Source organism: Thalassophryne amazonica, unplaced genomic scaffold (assembly GCF_902500255.1).
Source record: "Thalassophryne amazonica unplaced genomic scaffold, fThaAma1.1, whole genome shotgun sequence".
NCBI lineage: Eukaryota > Metazoa > Chordata > Actinopteri > Batrachoidiformes > Batrachoididae > Thalassophryne > Thalassophryne amazonica.
Genome location: NW_022986441.1, coordinates 24406 through 45039, shown reverse-complemented (window position 1 = coordinate 45039; position 20634 = coordinate 24406). Strand labels below are relative to the sequence as shown.

General features: G+C 45.0%; 1 protein-coding gene across 2 annotated transcripts in view; it reads left to right on the top strand.

The window, feature by feature from the left end:
- The first annotated feature begins 6011 nt into the window (after positions 1-6011).
- si:ch211-1a19.3 overlaps positions 6012-20634 on the top strand; it is a 34433-nt gene continuing 19810 nt past the window's right edge. The window contains exons 1-2 of one of the 2 annotated variants that reach the window (XM_034165700.1): positions 6012-6463; positions 16939-17035. In XM_034165700.1, the coding sequence (XP_034021591.1) occupies positions 6137-6463; positions 16939-17035 (424 nt within the window). In that variant the 5' untranslated portion in view covers positions 6012-6136. The remainder of the gene's footprint in view (positions 6464-16938; positions 17036-20634) is intronic. The other variant, XM_034165699.1, reaches the window with a different exon arrangement.

Below are 20634 nucleotides of genomic sequence, written 5' to 3'. Positions count from 1 at the left end.
CGACCAGGTGGACGATAGATAATAACAAATAAAACTGGTTTTTGGGACTTCCAATTTGGATGGACAAGCTTTCAAATGAATTAAAGTTCTGTCTGGGTTTTTGATTAATTAATAAGCTGGGATGGAAGATTGCTGCTAATCCTCCGCCCCGGCCCGTGCTACGAGCATTCTGACAGTTAGTGTGACTCGGGGGTGTTGACTCATTTAAACTAACATATTCATCCTGCTGTAACCAGGTTTCTGTAAGGCAGAATAAATCAATATGTTGATCAATTATTATATCATTTACCAACAGGGACTTAGAAGAGAGAGACCTAATGTTTAATAGACCACATTTAACTGTTTTAGTCTGTGGTGCAGTTGAAGGTGCTATATTATTTTTTCTTTTTGAATTTTTATGCTTAAATAGATTTTTGCTGGTTATTGGTGGTCTGGGAGCAGGCACCGTCTCTACGGGGATGGGGTAATGAGGGGATGGTAGGGGGAGAGAAGCTGCAGAGAGGTGTGTAAGACTACAACTCTGCTTCCTGGTCCCAACCCTGGATAGTCACGGTTTGGAGGATTTAAGAAAATTGGCCAGATTTCTAGAAATGAGAGCTGCTCCATCCAAAGTGGGATGGATGCCGTCTCTCCTAACAAGACCAGGTTTTCCCCAGAAGCTTTGCCAATTATCTAAGATATCTCGTTGTGATGTTAAAACAAATACTTTCAGTAATTTATTGTTAGTTTTTTATAGATACAACACACCAAGTGAGGAAGATGTACGAGTCTGTGGTCAAATTGTAGAACGTGAGATGAGAAACAATCTTTTAAATGATGGATTTTTTTTAACAAACAACTGCAATGGATTATTAATGATCTATCTTTCTCCTGAACAGATTATTTTTTATCTGTTTGTTTGTCTTGTTTTCTGTTCTATTTTAATGTTGTATTTATGTGAAATATTTGCAGCCGGTCTGTGTCGGTCTGATCCCATCAGATCTCAGAAGCTAAGCAGGGCAGCGTCTGGTTAGTACTTGGACAGGAGACCTCTTTGGAACACCAGCGACTGTGTGTGTTTCTCTCCAGGTAACACTGGAGTTGTGTCAGGAAGGGCATCCGGCGTAAAACTTGTGCCAAATACCAATACGGATCTGGCTGTATCCGCTGTGGCGACCCCAAACAAAACTGAGAGCAGCCGAATGAACAACAACATTTATGTGAAATATTTCACAAATAAAGATGTTAATAATAATAAATAATATTCTGTGGACAAGAAGCTAAATTCCTTATAAAATGTGTAAATATGACAAACATTAGACATTAAAACATATTTTAAAATATTTTCCAGTCTTAGATGAAGAAAACTCACCAGAGAAGAAGAACAGCGCAGCGAGCAGAGACGCCATGACCACGTTTTGTTTGTCAGAAAATCAGCCGAGCGAGGCAGAAGAGCTACAAACAGCTGCTGGTCTGCTGGGATCAACATTTAAACCCTGAAAAAAATTAATTTCCATTGATGAAAACCTCTTTCATTAAATAAAAACAAGTGTTTTTTTGCACAATTTTTCATCCCTCATTAATCAAACAATTAATTATCTAATAGATCAAATTGCAAGGGTGTGGTCAGATGGTGTGTGGATGGATGGGGTGTGGTCAGATGGTGTGTGGATGGATGGGGTGTGGTCAGATGGTGTGTGGATGGATGGGGTGTGGTCAGATGGGGCGTGGATGGATGGGGTGTGGTCAGATGGGGCGTGGATGGGTGGGGTGTGGTCAGATGGGGCGTGGATGGATGGGTGTGGTCAGATGGTGTGTGGATGGGTGGAGTGTGGTCAGATGGTGTGTGTGGATGGGTGGAGTGTGGTCAGATGGTGTGTGTGGATGGGTGGAGTGTGGTCAGATGGTGTGTGTGGATGGGTGGGGTGTGGTCAGATGGTGTGTGTGGATGGGTGGAGTGTGGTCAGATGGTGTGTGTGGATGGGTGGAGTGTGGTCAGATGGTGTGTGTGGATGGGTGGGGTGTGGTCAGATGGTGTGTGTGGATGGGTGGAGTGTGGTCAGATGGTGTGTGTGGATGGGTGGGGTGTGGTCAGATGGTGTGTGTGGATGGGTGGAGTGTGGTCAGATGGTGTGTGTGGATGGGTGGGGTGTGGTCAGATGGTGTGTGTGGATGGGTGGGGTGTGGTCAGATGGGGCGTGGATGGGTGGGGTGTGGTCAGATGGGGCGTGGATGGGTGGGGTGTGGTCAGATGGGGCGTGGATGGGTGGGGTGTGGTCAGATGGTGCGTGGATGGGTGGGGTGTGGTCAGATGGTGTGTGGATGGGTGGAGTGTGGTCAGATGGTGCGTGGATGGGTGGGGTGTGGTCAGATGGTGCGTGGATGGGTGGGGTGTGGTCAGATGGGGCGTGGATGGGTGGGGTGTGGTCAGATGGTGTGTGTGGATGGGTGGGGTGTGGTCAGATGGTGTGTGTGGATGGGTGGGGTGTGGTCAGATGGTGTGTGTGGATGGGTGGGGTGTGGTCAGATGGTGCGTGGATGGGTGGGGTGTGGTCAGATGGGGCGTGGATGGGTGGGGTGTGGTCAGATGGTGTGTGTGGATGGGTGGGGTGTGGTCAGATGGTGTGTGTGGATGGGTGGGGTGTGGTCAGATGGGGCGTGGATGAGTGGGGTGTGGTCAGATGGTGTGTGTGGATGGGTGGGGTGTGGTCAGATGGTGTGTGTGGATGGGTGGAGTGTGGTCAGATGGTGTGTGTGGATGGGTGGGGTGTGGTCAGATGGTGCGTGGATGGGTGCGGTGTGGTCAGATGGTGTGTGTGGATGGGTGGGGTGTGGTTAGATGGTGTGTGTGGATGGGTGGAGTGTGGTCAGATGGTGTGTGTGGATGGGTGGAGTGTGGTCAGATGGTGTGTGTGGATGGGTGGGGTGTGGTCAGATGGTGTGTGTGGATGGGTGGAGTGTGGTCAGATGGTGTGTGTGGATGGGTGGGGTGTGGTCAGATGGTGTGTGTGGATGGGTGGGGTGTGGTCAGATGGTGCGTGGATGGGTGGGGTGTGGTCAGATGGGGCGTGGATGGGTGGGGTGTGGTCAGATGGTGCGTAGATGGGTGGGGTGTGGTCAGGCCATCGATTTCTATTTAATCCACTAGATGGCGGATGCAAATTGTGAGCTGTTGTCAGCAGCCGCCATCTTGCTTAGCGTTATTAAGTGTCGTCAGACGTTAGATTAAGGCAGAGAAAATTCACTGATAAAATACAGCTGGGAAGACAGACCGTACTATAAACGAATGATTGATGCGTTTCAATGAAAATAAGGAGCTCTTACAATTGAAATATCCACCTACGAAAGTCAGAATTCATCCATCATCAACAACTTCACAAATGCCACCTCTGACACAATTTTAACTAATCAGAAATGCCCCCCCCCCCATCACTTTTGAAATGCTGTGATGTAGCATGAGCACAGAAAGCTACACATGGCCAACACATGCTGAAGCAAATACTGTAATTTCCGGACTGTAAGCCGCTACTTTTTCACACGCTTTGAACACTGCGGCTTAAACAGTGATGCGGCTAATTCATGGATTTTTACAGGCTTTCTCATAAGCAGAAAAACATCAATTGATGTTGTTCATTAATGGGCTGAAAGCTGCGTCCTCATGCGGCATAAATTCACACACAGTAAATATAAATAACCTGTTACCTGTTAGTTTTAGTGGATTGATCAACACGTCCTGCAGAAAACTTTGTCTGAAAACAATTAAATCCTTGGTGGATGAAGTTCCTCTGGCACCCCCCCCCACCCCCCACCCCCCACGTGTTTGTTCGAGTTGAAAACAGCTTAACGTCTCATTTAGCATTTAGCACAAACACCAGGCGGTCCATGACATTATCTCATGATGTAAAAACAAAAAGGAAAAAAGTTAAAATTACCGGGACTCAGTTCTGCACGTGCGGAGCGGATCAGACGCCGCGAGACACTGTGCATGCTCTGGATGACGTGCACGTCAGAAAGACAGCATTTACGGTACATATTCAATTAAAAGTTTAAAAGTCTTTCTGTGTATACTGAAGAGCAACACTGGCGGAGTGTTGAGCCTCTGTGCCCACGTGATGTCACACGTCACTGTTCCAGCAGCCGCCGTGGCTTTAGACCAGCCACACAAAAACGCTTGTAACTTTAACATAAATGATCACACATGCCTACAACTGTTTATATGGGCTCTCAAAATCTTAATCTACCAACCCAATCATTAATTATGTTAACTTTTCCATTCCTTTAAATAGAAATCGATGATGCGCTGACTAAAACTTGGGTTAAAGTGATCTGAAAATACTGTTTTGTGCAGCTTTTGGGTGCAGCGACAATTTGACAAAATCAACTGCTTAAATAAAGTTTAAATTAAAATAATTAATAATAATGACTGACGTTTCATAAGTGTGTATTACATGTAATATAAGTGATGTAGGGAAATGACTCAAACTGTTGAATAAAGGTTAGAAAATGATGTATTTTTAATGTCGATCTGTATTCTGTAAAGTAGTGACTTTTACAGTTTGTATGATTTGTGATGATAAATATCTCACCATTCGTTTAATGATTCAATTATCAAGTCTTACTTCATTAAGTCTTTTTAGGCTCAGGTTTTGTTTTCTTTTCTTCACAACAGGTTTTCCATCCTGAGATATTCCGTAAGAAAAAATTCATAAAATGGAAATGTTTTTTTCTCTCAGTTTGCTGGGTCACATGACAGTCGCCTTGACTTTGTACATTCTACTAATATAAGAATGGACACCAATGAGATTAATTTCTCTCTGATATGCTCCATATTCCAGTCTCGTGTTTTCAGATTTCTCACCCTGGCTGGCGTGGCTGTTTCATTTTATTTTATATTTTCACGGAGAAGCGCTCCATAAAAGCGGCGCAGCAGGCGGGTTAAGAGCCGTCTTTAATATTCATATCTTGAATATGATGCAAGCGTGTGAAGCTCTTACTTTCACCCCTGATTATTTCCCATCTTTAACTGATCAGGTCATCACAGATCTGAATAATGAATAATAATGATTTAAACTTTTAAAGCGCCAGTTGACCACCATCAGGTGTGATCTGAATGAAGTGCTGTGTGATCTGTCGGTGTGGTGATCGCCGGCAGCCACGGTGCTTTAAATGTTTAAACAGCACATTAATCAGGTGTGATCACCCTGATCGATCAATCGGGTTGTCTGATGATCACACAGACAGCGATGGCGCTTTAAAACTTTAAATCATCACAGCGCTTTTGTGACATGTGAAACTCACCTGGAGCAGAAAAAAACACAGAGGGACTTCTTTTAAAACGTTACATTTCCAGCCACGAATTAAAGGATTTTCAGACGTCCTTTTCAGAAATCAGGAGCTTTATGTGGATTCATGTCCGTCTGTGACGGTGAACTGGACTGAAATCAACAGGTCAGATTGACTTCGTGTGTGAATGAAACAGTCGATGTGCATGAGGACACAGCTTTCAGCCAATCAGTGAGCAGCATTAATAGACAGATTTAGACTTATGAGTCTGAGTCCTTCTTTGTGTGCGTTCACATTCCTTTGTGTCCTGCTCTCCTTTCTCTCGCTCATTTCTCTCCCCCTCCATCTTCCCTCTCAGAGTTACTCACCTCTTCCTTTCCTTCCCCTCCCAGTCTGTTTTTCCATTCTTCCCTCCCTCTTTTCTTTTCTCCTTCCTCTGGTTCACGTCCCTGATGTTTGGAAACAGACAGAAACCCTTCACACATAAATGAAACTTATCATTTCTCCTCCCTCAGTCCCTCTATCTCCTCCCCTCACATGCTCCTCCCCCTGTCACAGGACACTTGGGCTCATTTCGGAAACGTTGGGAAACAGAAAGTTTCACACAGAAAACATGATCATTTTAACTGTTTTTCTCTCTCTGTCACTTGTGATTTTCCTCTCACTCACATAGGGGGTGGCGGGTTCAGAGGAGGTGTGGTAAAGGGGGCGGGGCAATGTTTAATGCCCAACTGTCACCCACTGAGGAAGCCCCGCCCAGTCTTCCTGCCCTTGGTGAAGAGAAAATCCGGCTGAACTCCACCTTAGACGTTCAGCGAGAGAAGACAGTCGTCACCTGATCTTCACCTCAGTGCTGTCTTCACCCACTGGCTCCATGGCGGGCTCCTCCAAGTCCTCACAGAAGGTCAAGAACGTGCTCATCGCCATACTGGCGCTGTGGTCCATCATCTCACTCATCATCATCGTGGTGTGGGCGACCTCGCCAGACCTGAAGGGCGCTGCCCAATGCCGCACCGAGCTGCAAGAAGCCACGGAGAAGCTGGAGGGCGCCAAGGTGGTGTTCGCCAAGGACAAAGCAGCCCTGGAGGAGATGGTGGAGGAGGCGCGGGAGGAGCGGAGCCGCCAGCAAGCGGCTTTCCTGGTGCTGCTGGGACGGTTGAACGCCACCAACGCTTCCCTGGAGGAGTGCCAGCAGCAGAAGGTGAGTGACTGGCGCCGAGTCCTGGCCAGCAGACTGCACACTGTAAAAAGAAGACAGGAAGAACCTTTTTTGTTCTCTTTCATGGTGTTTTGTCAAACCATGAGCTTGTTTTTCTGTGAGCCAGGATCAAATGAAATAAAACTCTGTGCAGCTGGTTGGCTCACAGAGTGGACAGGCCCCGCCCACAAGCTGAGGTTTGAAATGTTCCTCCATAAAGTTGAAGTTGTTCAGTAAAATGTTGATCAGCTTCCAGTTTTTCTACTGTCAACATTTCCAGTGCTGGAAAAACTGAGTGCTCCTCCTCACGTCTCCTCCACACTCCTCCTCCTCACGTCTCCTCCACACTCCTCCTCCTCACGTCTCCTCCACACTCCTCCTCACGTCTCCTCCACACTCCTCCTCCTCCTCACGTCTCCTCCACAGTCCTTCCGCTCACGTTGTGTTTTTTCTGTCCATGTCCTCATGCTGTACTGTGATGGGCTCTATTTACTTTGAGACATTGGACCAAGTAGCTCAGTGGACACAGTGGGACTCCCACGTCAGATGCTCTGGTCCTTCACATCAAAAGAACTGTCCCAGGTCCTGGATGGCAACCAACCAGGCAGACACCCAGTTCTAACCCATGTGTTGCATCTAGGCGACACACGGGCGCGTCCCTGCAGCAGGCGACACACGGGCGCGTCCCTGCAGCAGGCGACACACGGGCGCGTCCCTGCAGCAGGCGACACACGGGCGCGTCCCTGCAGCAGGCGACACACGGGCGCGTCCCTGCAGCAGGTGACACACGGGCGTGTTCTTGGAGCAGGTGACACATTGGCGCGTCCTTGGAGCAGGTGACATTGGCGTGTCCTTAAAGCAGGTGACACATGGGCGTGTCCTTAAAGCAGGTGACACATCAATCAATCAATCAATCAACTTTTTTCTTGTATAGCGCCAAATCACAACAAATAGTTGCCCCAAGGCGCTCCACATTGCAAGGCAAGGCCATACAATAATTATGAAACACAGTCTACGTCTAAAGCAACATAACCAAGGGATGGTCCAGGGTCACCCGATCCAGCCCTAACTATAAGCCTTAGCGAAAAGGAAAGTTTTAAGCCTAATCTTAAAAGTAGAGAGGGTATCTGTCTCCCTGATCTGAATTGGGAGCTGGTTCCACAGGAGAGGAGCCTGAAAGCTGAAGGCTCTGCCTCCCATTCTACTCTTACAAACCCTAGGAACTACAAGTAAGCCCGCAGTCTGAGAGCGAAGCGCTCTAATGGGGTAATATGGTACTATGAGGTCCCTAAGATAAGATGGGACCTGATTATTCAAAACCTTATAAGTAAGAAGAAGAATTTTAAATTCTATTCTAGCATTAACAGGAAGCCAATGAAGGGAGGCCAACACGGGTGAGATATGCTCTCTCCTGCTAGTCCCCGTCAGTACTCTAGCTGCAGCATTCTGAACCAACTGAAGGCTTTTTAGGGAACTTTTAGGACAACCTGAATAAAAGTGAATAAAATTGGTCCTAGCACAGAACCTTGTGGAACTCCATAATTAACTTTAGTCTGTGAAGAAGATTCCCCATTTACATGAACAAACTGTAATCTATTAGACAAATATGATTCAAACCACCGCAGCGCAATGCCTTTAATACCTATGACATGCTCTAATCTCTGTAATAAAATTTTATGGTCAACAGTATCAAAAGCAGCACTGAGGTCCAACAGAACAAGCACAGAGATAAGTCCACTGTCCGAAGCCATAAGAAGATCATTTGTAACCTTCACTAATGCTGTTTCTGTACTATGATGAATTCTAAAACCTGACTGAAACTCTTCAAATAGACCATTCCTCTGCAGGTGATCAGTTAGCTGTTTTACAACTACCCTCTCAAGAATCTTTGAGAGAAAAGGAAGGTTGGAGATTGGCCTATAATTAGCTAAGATAGCTGGGTCAAGTGATGGCTTTTTAAGTAATGGTTTAATTACTGCCACCTTAAAGGCCTGTGGTACATAACCAACTAACAAAGATAGATTGATCCATATATAACCCATATTTAAGATTGAAGCATTAAATAATGGTAGGACTTCCTTGAGCAGCCTGGCAGGAATGGGGTCTAATAAGCATGTTGATGGTTTGGATGAAGTAACTAATGAAAATAACTCAGACAGAACAATCGGAGAGAAAGAGTCTAACCAAATACCGGCATCACTGAAAGCAGCCAAAGATAACGATACATCTTTGGGATGGTTATGAGTAATTTTTTCTCTAATAGTCAAAATTTTGTTAGCAAAGAAATTCATGAAGTCATTACTAGTTAAAGTTAATGGAATACTCAGCTCAATAGAGCTCTGACTCTGTCAGCCTGGCTACAGTGCTGAAAAGAAACCTGGGGTTGTTCTTATTTTCTTCAATTAGTGATGAGTAGAAAGATGTCCTAGCTTTACGGAGGGCTTTTTTATAGAGCAACAGACTCTTTTTCCAGGCTAAGTGAAGATCTTCTAAATTAGTGAGACGCCATTTCCTCTCCAACTTACGGGTTATCTGCTTTAAGCTACGAGTTTGTGAGTTATACCACGGAGTCAGACACTTCTGATTTAAAGCTCTCTTTTTCAGAGGAGCTACAGCATCCAAAGTTGTCTTCAATGAGGATGTAAAACTATTGACGAGATACTCTAACTCCCTTACAGAGTTTAGGTAGCTACTCTGCTCTGTGTTGGTATATGACATTAGAGAACATAAAGAAGGAATCATATCCTTAAACCTAGTTACAGCGCTTTCTGAAAAACTTCTAGTGTAATGAAACTTATTCCCCACTGCTGGGTAGTCCATCAGAGTAAATGTAAATGTTATTAAAAAATGATCAGACAGAAGGGAGTTTTCAGGGAATACTGTTAAGTCTTCTATTTCCATACCATAAGTCAGAACAAGATCTAAAATATGATTAAAGTGGTGGGTGGACTCATTTACTTTTTGAGCAAAGCCGATAGAGTCTAATAATAGATTAAATGCAGTGTTGAGGCTGTCATTCTCAGCATCTGTGTGGATGTTAAAATCGCCCACTATAATTATCTTATCTGAGCTAAGCACTAAGTCAGACAAAAGGTCTGAAAATTCACAGAGAAACTCACAGTAACGACCAGGTGGACGATAGATAATAACAAATAAAACTGGTTTTTGGGACTTCCAATTTGGATGGACAAGACTAAGAGACAAGCTTTCAAATGAATTAAAGCTCTGTCTAGGTTTTTGATTAATTAATAGGCTGGAATGGAAGATTGCTGCTAATCCTGCGCCCCGGCCCGTGCTACGAGCATTCTGACAGTTAGTGTGACTCGGGGGTGTTGACTCATTTAAACTAACATATTCATCCTGCTGTAACCAGGTTTCTGTTAGGCAGAATAAATCAATATGTTGATCAATTATTATATCATTTACCAACAGGGACTTAGAAGAAAGAGACCTAATGTTTACACATGGACATGCCCATGGACACATGGGCATGTCCTTGGAGCAGCTGAAATGTAGGTGTGTTTTTAGCAGGGATGCCTACCCTAAAAGATGGGTTTGATCCCTGGTCGCACCACCTGTGTGGGTCTTTGGATTGTTCCAGTCCATCCAGCTGTAGATGGGCACCAGCCTCAGCTTGGGACATAGCCTGGAGTGATACAAAACCATGTTAAAAACCTTAAAGTCTGATCCCAAATGGACAGAAGGTAAGGCCAAATTCCCACAAATTATATTTGCATTTTGTAGGTATCTGTTATGTCTTTGTGGCATTTTTCATCCATCGTCCACGTGTTTGTTGTCCTGTGAATTTATGAGTGACAGTGAATGCATCAGGGAGTGTGTGTGCAGAGCGAGGAACAGATGGTTTGGAGTAAATAAGGAGTGCAGGCAGGATTATAAATTGAATCAGTGCTGTATAATCTACTGTTGGACCGCCGGTTCGAGCCTGTGTTTTGCCCCAGCTATTTTTTTGGTGATTTTTTTTAAACCTCTATAACAGGAAGGTGCGCTGTGCTGTTAACATTCCAAGCTGGAAACTTCATTGGACCCAGATGAGGCTCCACCTGGAAGAAGAAAAAGTTGCACTTCCTTTACTGCCCACTTGAGGTTCCAAAAGGGAGCAGCTTCATGTTAAAATGTCAAACTTTAGAGCAGAAACAAAGACGTTTACAGACTGGGACAAAAGGTTTCCTCCTCCATGACAACTGTACATGTGGTGAATGTTTTTCTAAATTCTTAGTTTAAGATGTTTTGAGACAAAGTTCTGTATACTTGTGGGCTTGGTCACTGGCTCTCAGTGTCTTTAGCTTGTTGTCCTCTCCATGCGTCTGCTAGCTGTTGTGTTGTTGTTGCGTCTGTTTGTTGTATTTTATTACAAACATCTGGAATAATCTGTCTTGTCATGGACGAACTGTCCACGGTCATCTGAGACGTGTCTGCTCTAATCATGCTGAGTCAAACTCTTGTTTTATTTAATGTTATATGCTATCGGAGAAAATAAGCAGCTCATAACATTTAATGTCCACAACAAAGTAAACTGTTGTGAGAACCACCGCACAGTCCCCCAAAATATGACTTAATAAACACCTGAACCCAGGTCAGCCTGTCGTTGTTTCAGACTCAAAGGAAGGGGGCGTGTTCAGGCTTCGTCACACACATTCCACCCTTTTAGGCATTAATGGGGTCATCATGACATAGCCAGAATCAGCTCTGCCAACATGGCGATGCCCAGATACGGGCATCATATTGGCTGTTCTGGGTCTCTGTAGAACACCTAAGGGTGGCATCACAAAGACTTGGCACAGGATAGATACAGTCTATGTAACATTCATGGCCATCTGATTGGCCGTTCAGTTGCATTTCAGACCTGCTTCCCATTAGCCGCGTGGCGGTACACACTGCTGAGAAAGTACAGACTCAAGCAGAGCTTCCAGCTCCGCCCACACAGGCATCGTGTGCGGACGTCCAGCATTCCTGACGTTACACGAGTTGCTGTAAAAGACCAGAGTTCTGGTCTTGGTTTGAAGTCCAGTAGTTCTTGTGGATCTGGATCAACTAAAAGCATCCAACTGCTGGGGTCAGAGGTCACACAGTGCTCGTGCTGCTACTGTTGGTTTTGCTGACAGGATGTCAGTTTAGGAAACTACCAAATGTTTATTTTCATCTTTCTGCTTCCCATTTGGCTTCCTGCTGTGAAAAAAAGCCAGCGGTCTAAATGGGGTCCAAGCCCCAGCCAGGCCCACGCGACTCCTAACATTTCAAATGTAACTGCAGACCAACGTAGGGGCTGCGGGAGACAAACTTCAACCGGGACGTACTTTCTTTTTCATCCAATGACTAACACCTGTGACTCTCAGCGTCCTGTGGAGGGTGTCCTCCCCTCGTCACACTTGAGAGACGCTCCAGTTCAGTGTCAACAACACAGCCCGCCTTCCTCACCAGCCTGTCCACTTGTCCAGTGTCCCTCTTCAATATGTTATCTAGCCAGCACACAAAAGTATAAAACAGGGGTGGCCAAGTTTGGTCCTCCAGAGCCACCTTCCTGACACTCTTAGTTGTCTCTCTGCTCCAACACACCTGAATCCAATGAAAGACTCGTTATCAGACTTTTAATGAGCCTTTCATTGGATTCAGGTGTGTTGGAGCAGAGAGACAACTAAGAGTGTCAGGAAGGTGGCTCTCCAGGACCGAACTTGGCCACCCCTAGTATAAAATAAGGGTGCCAGTCGAGTGTCATTTGCATAATGAGGCACGCCCACTTTATGCACTCACCACCAAATTGTTAGATTCAACTCAGAAGTGACCCACAATTACGACAAAGTGAACTTAATGCTGTTACATATAGTTTTATATGTTTTCTTTGTTTTTGGTATTAAAGTAGTTATTTTTCTTATGTCGGAATGTGCATGTCAAACTGGATTTAGTCATTTTTACCACTTAGGACAAAGAGATTCAGATTACATCATAAATCATACATATCCTGTTATTGCAAGGATCATGGGCAGGGTGTGGGACCTCCCTTCAACTTCCCACGGGGACCAATAAGGGGAAGATTTTGCGAAATAAGGTCCACCTTTGTCACGCCTAGTTGTGTTTTATAAAGACTGTTTGTGTCCATTGTTTGGGGTTCTGAAAGAGTGGATCTCATTTCTTTGAGACGTTCTTCAGAATCCAGGCCATAAAAAATCCATAAAAAACCCTCAGCAAAATCTCATCATTAAAAAAAACAAAAAACGTAACTAGTAATCTTCTGAGGACCTTATGAGATTACCAGCAGGTATTGGCATGTATAAATGAGTATCATCAGCATAGCGTGAAAGGTAATCCCAAAGCACCACAATATGTGCCCAAGGGGTGCTATATAAAGGGAGAGAAGCAGGGGGCCTAAGACAGACCCCTGTGGGACCCAATATTTCATGTCACTAAAGTTAGAGGTAGTGTTACTGTACAAAACACAGTGACCATGCAAAGACATTCCCAGTAATCCCAAAATGATTTTCCAGCCTATTAAGTAGAATATGATGATCCACTGTATCAAATGCAGCACTGAGATCTAACAGCACCAGAACCGTAGTGGTGTCTGAATCCATTGTAAGCAGAAGATCATTCACCACTTTAGTGAGAGCCATCTCTGTGGAATGATATTTTCTAAAAGCAGACTGCAGCGGCTCAAAGAGATTATTCTCAGTAAGATAGTCCATGAGCTGCTGTAATACCACTTTTTCCAGAATTTCCATTCTAGACCTCTAGCCTTAAGCCTTGGTCCCACTGAATAATAAGCCATGAATAATAAGCCATGAATAATAAGCCACACATGGGTGTGTCAGCGATTATTCTAAGAATGATCCATGTTTTAAGCCGTCACATATCCACAACTAAGGCACCTCTATGTGCCTCTCTGTAGCTCGCATGTGCCAGGTGTCAGCCTCTAGTGAGCCACGACTGGCCTGCCATTTGAGCTCCATCCAGCCTCGAATGGCTCATGTCGCCGCATATGATCCATGTGGTGTCATGTAACGCGACACTGGTGGACGTTTTGGGTTTGGTCCAAACCTCCAGCCCTCCCACACTTGGTCCCTTTAAAGTGTGGGTTTTCAATTCACAGTATCCATTCAAGATGTTATCACATTTTTTTTAAACGCAGTCCAAAAATAGATGCTCCAGTACAGTCCGGCCCGTGTGTGCCATGCGTCAAGCTGCTGTTCACCTGTGTTCCAGAGTCATTAAATGCACCAGACCAGCTAGAATTGAACCACAGGTTCTTGGACAGTCACCTCTGCACTTCCTCTTGCTGGCTTTATTTGTTTTTACACCGTGATGCAACTTATAAGTTTATGCTCATCCATTAATGTCTGCAAAATCACTGTTTTGCGCGTGCTGCCATTCTGCGTTCCTGGACAGTTGCCTCTGTGCTCCTTCTCGCTGGCTTCCTTTCCACCCGTGGCTTTGGTGGCTTTATTTCTTCTGCAGCTTTAAACACACAGTCATTTTCACACCACGATCCAACTTTTAACTTTGTGTTTGTCCATTATTGTCTGCAAGCTGGCGTTCTATGTATTTTGAGCACGAGTCAGTGCACACAGAGCGTGCTTCAACCGATCTATTGACAAGATATTAAATCTGTCATAAACATACTTTTACAGATGATTATATAGAAGGAATGAACATGCAACTGTTTTACCAAGCTGTTACAGTAAAAACATTACAAATACTTACTTTTAAGAATGTTTCAAATCCGTTCTCCACCTCAGCGCACGAGACAGAGAGGAAAAAAGGGTCCAGATGAAATGTCCTCTGTGATTCCAGAAGTGATTCGAGGTGTTTTCAACATCCAAACTGACAGAAAATGATTAATCCACTACAAAATAATTATTTTATATACAGCGTACGGTGCACAAAGCAGGTGGAATAGTAGCGCATGAGAGGGTGGAGCCTGTCCAAAATAGCCTGCCCTGTCCTCTTAGCTGCCAGGCGCTCGGATAACGGGCTTTTAACAGCCTCATCCTCACCACAAACACACCTCTAAAAGCCTCGTTAGTCCTCGTAGTAACTCGTACACTAACTGCCCCACATTGTTTTTGCTGCTGCTGATTTTGCTGTTCTTGTTGTTGCTGCTGCTGCTGCTGCTGTTGTTCTTGCTGCTGCTGCTGTTGGTGCTGCTATTGTTGCTGCTGCTGTTTTGCTGTTGTTGGTGCTGCTATTGTTACTGTTGTTGCTGCTGCTATTGTTGCTGCTGGTGCTGTTGTTGCTGCTGGTGCTGTTGTTGCTGCTGGTGCTGTTGCTGCTGGTGCTGCTGTTTTGCTGTTGTTGCTGCTGCTATTGTTACTGTTGCTGCTGCTATTGTTGCTGCTGGTGCTGTTTTGCTGGTGCTGGTGTTGCTGCTGCTGCTGTTGCTGCTGTTCTTGTTGTTGCTGTTGTTAGTGCTATTGTTGCTGCTGCTGTTTTGCTGCTGTTGTTAGTGCTATTGTTGCTGCTGCTGTTTTGCTGCTGTTGTTAGTGCTATTGTTGCTGCTGCTGTTTTGCTGCTGTTGTTAGTGCTATTGTTGCTGCTGTTGTTAGTGCTATTGTTGCTGCTGCTGTTTTGCTGCTGCTGTTAGTGCTATTGTTGCTGCTGCTGTTTTGCTGCTGCTGTTGTTCTTGTTGCTGCTGTTGTTCTTGTTGCTGCTGCTGTTGTTCTTGTTGCTGCTGCTGTTGTTCTTGTTGCTGCTGCTGTTGTTCTTGTTGCTGCTGCTGTTGTTGCTGTTGTTGTTCTTGTTGCTGCTGCTGTTGTTGCTGTTGTTGTTCTTGTTGCTGTTGTGCTGCTGTTGTTGCTGTTGTTCTTGTTGCTGCTGCTGTTGCTGCTGTTGTTCTTGTTGCTGTTGCTGTTCTTGTTGCTGTTGCTGTTGTTGCTGCTGCTGTTGTTGCTGCTGCTGTTGTTGCTGCTGCTGTTGTTGCTGCTGCTGCTGCTGTTGTTGCTGCTGCTGTTGTTGCTGTTGTTGTTGTTGTTCTTGTTGCTGCTGCTGTTGTTGCTGCTGCTGCTGCTGTTGCTGTTCTTGTTGCTGCTGCTGTTCTTGTTGCTGCTGCTGCTGTTGCTGCTGTTATTGCTGTTGTTGCTGTTCTTGTTGCTGCTGCTGCTGTTGCTGTTGTTATTGCTGTTCTTGTTGCTGCTGCTGCTGTTGCTGCTGTTATTATTGCTGTTCTTGTTGCTGCTGCTGCTGCTGCTGTTATTGCTGTTTTTGCTGCTGCTGCTGCTGTTTTGCTGCTGCTGTCATTACTGTTGCTGCTGCTGTTATTGCTGTTGCTGCTGCTGCTACTGCTGTTGCTGTTTTGTTGCTGTTGTTGCTGCTGCTGCTGTTGTTGCTGTTGTTGTTCTTGTTGCTGCTGCTGTTCTTGTTGCTGCTGCTGCTGTTGCTGCTGTTATTGCTGTTGTTGCTGTTGTTCTTGTTGCTGCTGCTGCTGTTGCTGCTGCTGTTGTTATTGCTGTTCTTGTTGCTGCTGCTGCTGTTGCTGCTGTTATTATTGCTGTTCTTGTTGCTGCTGCTGCTGCTGTTGCTGATGCTGTTATTGCTGTTTTTGCTGCTGCTGCTGCTGTTTTGCTGCTGCTGCTGCTGTTTTGCTGCTGCTGTCATTACTGTTGCTGCTGCTGTTATTGCTGTTGCTGCTGCTGCTACTGCTGTTGCTGTTTTGTTGCTGTTGTTGCTGCTGCTGCTGTTTTGTTGCTGCTGCTGCTGTTTTGTTGCTGCTGCTGTTATTGTTGTTGTTGCTGCTGCTGTTATTGTTGTTGTTGCTGCTGCTGTTATTGTTGTTGTTGCTGCTGCTGTTATTGTTGTTGTTGCTGTTGTTCAGTGAGACACTGTGGACGTCTCAGTGTCAGGAGGGGAACCTCAGTGTGGCGGCACAAAAACCAGAGTTGTGGTTTGATCTGAACATGTGACAGATCAGCTGGTCTGAAGAATAGCGTGTGCGGGTTCATCATCAGGTTCTGACATATGGAACCCAGGGTCTTATGAGCCCCTGCTCCTTTAAAAGCAGAGCTCTAACTTTAGCAGCTGCGTTCCAGGAAAGGAATGTTTTTCAGTTGCCGTGCTGCTTTCAGTCCACAGCAGCTGGCACGCAGCAGGCGGCCCGGCTGCAGGTTCATCGTACCCACGTTCCTCCTGATCGCATGCCCACAAACATCTGGGCTCTGCAGGATCAACATCAAATTAACATCAATTGCGACTCCTCTGATCCCAGATCAGCCTGAGACTGCTGGGTGTGATGTCAGATCAGTAACCGCAGCAGTCTGAGGCCACGCCCAGGAAGTCCTCCAGTGACTGCAGGTACTGAAAGTGAAGAGCATCATCTCTGCTGATTTCACAAACATCCTGTGAACATGGAGAGACATTCACGTGTCAGCAGTGACCTTCATGTCACTGAGCCCTCGGCTTCTGAGGGACTCAGAGACGCCTGGCCTGATCTTATGCAGTCACATGATTGTTTGTTTGTTTATTTGTTTGCAGGCCCTGTTGAACATGAACATCAGCGCCCTGCAGCAGCAGGTGGAGCTGCACCAACAGACAGAAGCAAACCTGACGACTCAACTTGTGCTGCAGGAAGGTATGTCAGAGGAAAATCCACCACCACTGCCATGAAAGGAGACTTTCTCCACCAGCTCCCGAGTCCACGCTGTGTTTTCCTCCCCCTGGTAACTATGGCGACCAGTGAGTCAGAACAAACAAACAGTGAGGAAAAACCCCTGTGCAGCGTGTGCGGGCCGACAGCAGTGCTCAGATCCTTTAATTACAGATCAATACCACAAAGCAGGACCAAGACAAAACACGGACCACGAGCCCACCTGACTGACAGAGAAAGCAATGAGGGATGAAACAAGGAAAGAAGGAAGGAAGGCAGGAAAGACATGAAGCAGCACATTCTGAAGCCTAAACCAAAGAGCCCAAACCCGTGACTGTTAACCCAAACGCGTGACTGTAAACCCACACCCGTGACTGTTAACCTAAACCCGTGAATGTTAACCTAAACCCGTGACTGTTAACTCAAACCCGTGACTGTAAACCCAAACCCGTGACTGTTAACCTAAACCTGTGACTGTAAACCTAAACCCGTGACTGTAAACCTAAACCTGTAACCTAAACCCGTAACTGTAAACTTAAACCTGTAACCTAAACCTGTGATTGTAAGCCTAAACCTGACTGTAAGCCTAAACCTGTAACCCTAAACCTGTGACTGTCAATCTAAACCTGTGACTGTAACCTAAACCCGTAACTGTAAGCCTAAACCTGTAACCCTAAACCTGTGACTGTCAATCTAAACCTGTGACTGTAACCTAAACCCGTGCCTGTAAACCTAAACCTGTAACCTAAACCTGTGACTGTAAACCTAAACCTGTAACCTAAACCCTTGACTGTTAACCTAAACCCTTGACTGTAAACCTAAACCTGTAACCTAAATCTGTGACTGTAAACCTAAACCTGTAACCTAAACCCTTGACTGTTAACCTAAACCCTTGACTGTAACCCCAAACCTGTGACTGTTAACCTAAACATGTAACCTAAACCTGTGACTGCCAATCTCAACCTGTGACTGTAACCTAAACCCGTAACTGTAAACCTAAACCTGTAACCCAAACCCTTGACTGTAAACCTAAACCCATGACTGTAAACCCAAACCCGTGACTGTAAACCCAAACCCGTGACTGTAAACCTAAACCCGTGACTGTAAACCTAAATCCTTGACTGTAAACCTAAACCTGTGACTGTAAACCTAAACCCATGACTGTAAACCCAAACCCTTGACTGTTAACCCAAACCATTGACTGTAAACCTAAACCCGTGACTGTAAACCCAAACCCGTGACTGTTAACCCAAACCCTTGACTGTAAACCTAGATCCGTGACTGTAAACCCAAACCCGTGAGTGTAAACCTAAACCCGTGACTGTAAACCCAAACCCGTGACTGTAAACCCAAACCCGTGACTGTAAACCCAAACCCGTGACTGTTAACCTAAACCCATGACTGTAAACCCAAACCCTTGACTGTTAACCCAAACCCTTGACTGTTAACCCAAACCATTGACTGTAAACCTAAACCCGTGACTGGAAACCTAAACCCGTGACTGTTAACCCAAACCCGTGACTGTAAACCTAGATCCGTGACTGTAAACCCAAACCCGTGACTGTAAACCTAAACCCGTGACTGTAAACCCAAACCCGTGACTGTAAACCTAAACCCATGACTGTAAACCCAAACCCTTGACTGTTAACCCAAACCATTGACTGTAAACCTAAACCCATGACTGTAAACCCAAACCCTTGACTGTTAACCCAAACCATTGACTGGAAACCTAAACCCGTGACTGGAAACCTAAACCCGTGACTGTTAACCCAAACCCTTGACTGTAAACCTAGATCCGTGACTGTAAACCCAAACCTGTGACTGTAAACCTAAACCCATGACTGTAAACCCAAACCCTTGACTGTTAACCCAAACCATTGACTGGAAACCTAAACCCGTGACTGGAAACCTAAACCCGTGACTGTTAACCCAAACCCTTGACTGTAAACCTAGATCCGTGACTGTTAACCCAAACCCGTGACTGTAAACCCAAACCCGTGACTGTAAACCTAAACCTGTAACCTAAACCCGTAACTGTAAACTTAAACCTGTAACCTAAACCTGTGATTGTAAGCCTAAACCTGACTGTAAGCCTAAACCTGTAACCCTAAACCTGTGACTGTCAATCTAAACCTGTGACTGTAACCTAAACCTGTAACTGTAAACTTAAACCTGTAACCTAAACCCTTGACTGTAAACCTAAACCTGTAACCTAAACCTGTGACTGTAAACCTAAACCTGTAACCTAAACCCTTGACTGTTAACCTAAACCCTTGACTGTAAACCTAAACCTGTAACCTAAACCTGTGACTGTAAACCTAAACCTGTAACCTAAACCCTTGACTGTTAACCTAAACCCTTGACTGTAACCCCAAACCTGTGACTGTTAACCTAAACATGTAACCTAAACCTGTGACTGCCAATCTCAACCTGTGACTGTAACCTAAACCCGTAACTGTAAACCTAAACCTGTAACCTAAACCCGTAACTGTAAAATTAAACCTGTAACCTAAACCTGTGACTGTCAACCTAAACCCTTGACTGTAACCCTAAACCTGTGATTGTTAACCTAAACATGTAACCTAAACCTGTGACTGTCAACCTAAACCCTTGACTGTAACCCTAAACCTGTGATTGTTAACCTAAACATGTAACCTAAACCTGTGACTGTCAACCTAAACCTGTAACCTAAACCATTGACTGTAACCCTAAACCTGTGATTGTTAACCTAAACATGTAACCTAAACATGTGACTGTAACCTAAACCCGTGATTGTAAACCTAAACCCTTGACTGTAACCCTAAACCTGTGACTGTTAACCTAAACATGTAACCTAAACCTGTGACTGTCAACCTAAACCTGTAACCTAAACCTTTGACTGTAACCCTAAACCTGTGATAGTAAACCTAAACCTTTGACTGTAACCCTAAACCTGTGATTGTAAACCTAAACCTGTGATTGTTAACCTAAACATGTAACCTAAACCTGTGACTGTCAACCTAAACCTGTGATTGTAAACCTAAACCCTTGACTGTAACCTAAACCCGTGATTGTAAACCTAAACCTGTGATTGTTAACCTAAACATGTAACCTAAACCTGTGACTGTAACCTAAACCTGTAACCTAAACCATTGACTGTAACCCTAAACCTGTGATTGTTAACCTAAACATGTAACCTAAACATGTGACTGTAACCTAAACCCGTGATTGTAAACCTAAACCTGTAACCTAAACCATTGACTGTAACCCTAAACCTGTGATTGTTAACCTAAACATATAACCTAAACATGTGACTGTAACCTAAACCCGTGATTGTAAACCTAAACCTGTAACCTAAACCTATGACTGTCAACCTAAACCAGAGAGGACAAATTTGAATTCGGCAGATGAAATACTTTTTGAGTAAAAAGAGTCTGAGTTTGAGGATTTTAGCACACGGTGTTCAAACTTGTGTTTGTCTCGCTGTTGGATGGAAAATGTTGCATGAAGTTGGTACAAACGGCACAAAGCACTCAGGACTTTGGCATGCAGGTTTCCCTGTAACGAGCTAACAGCACCGCGCTAACAGAGAGGTGCCACAGGGT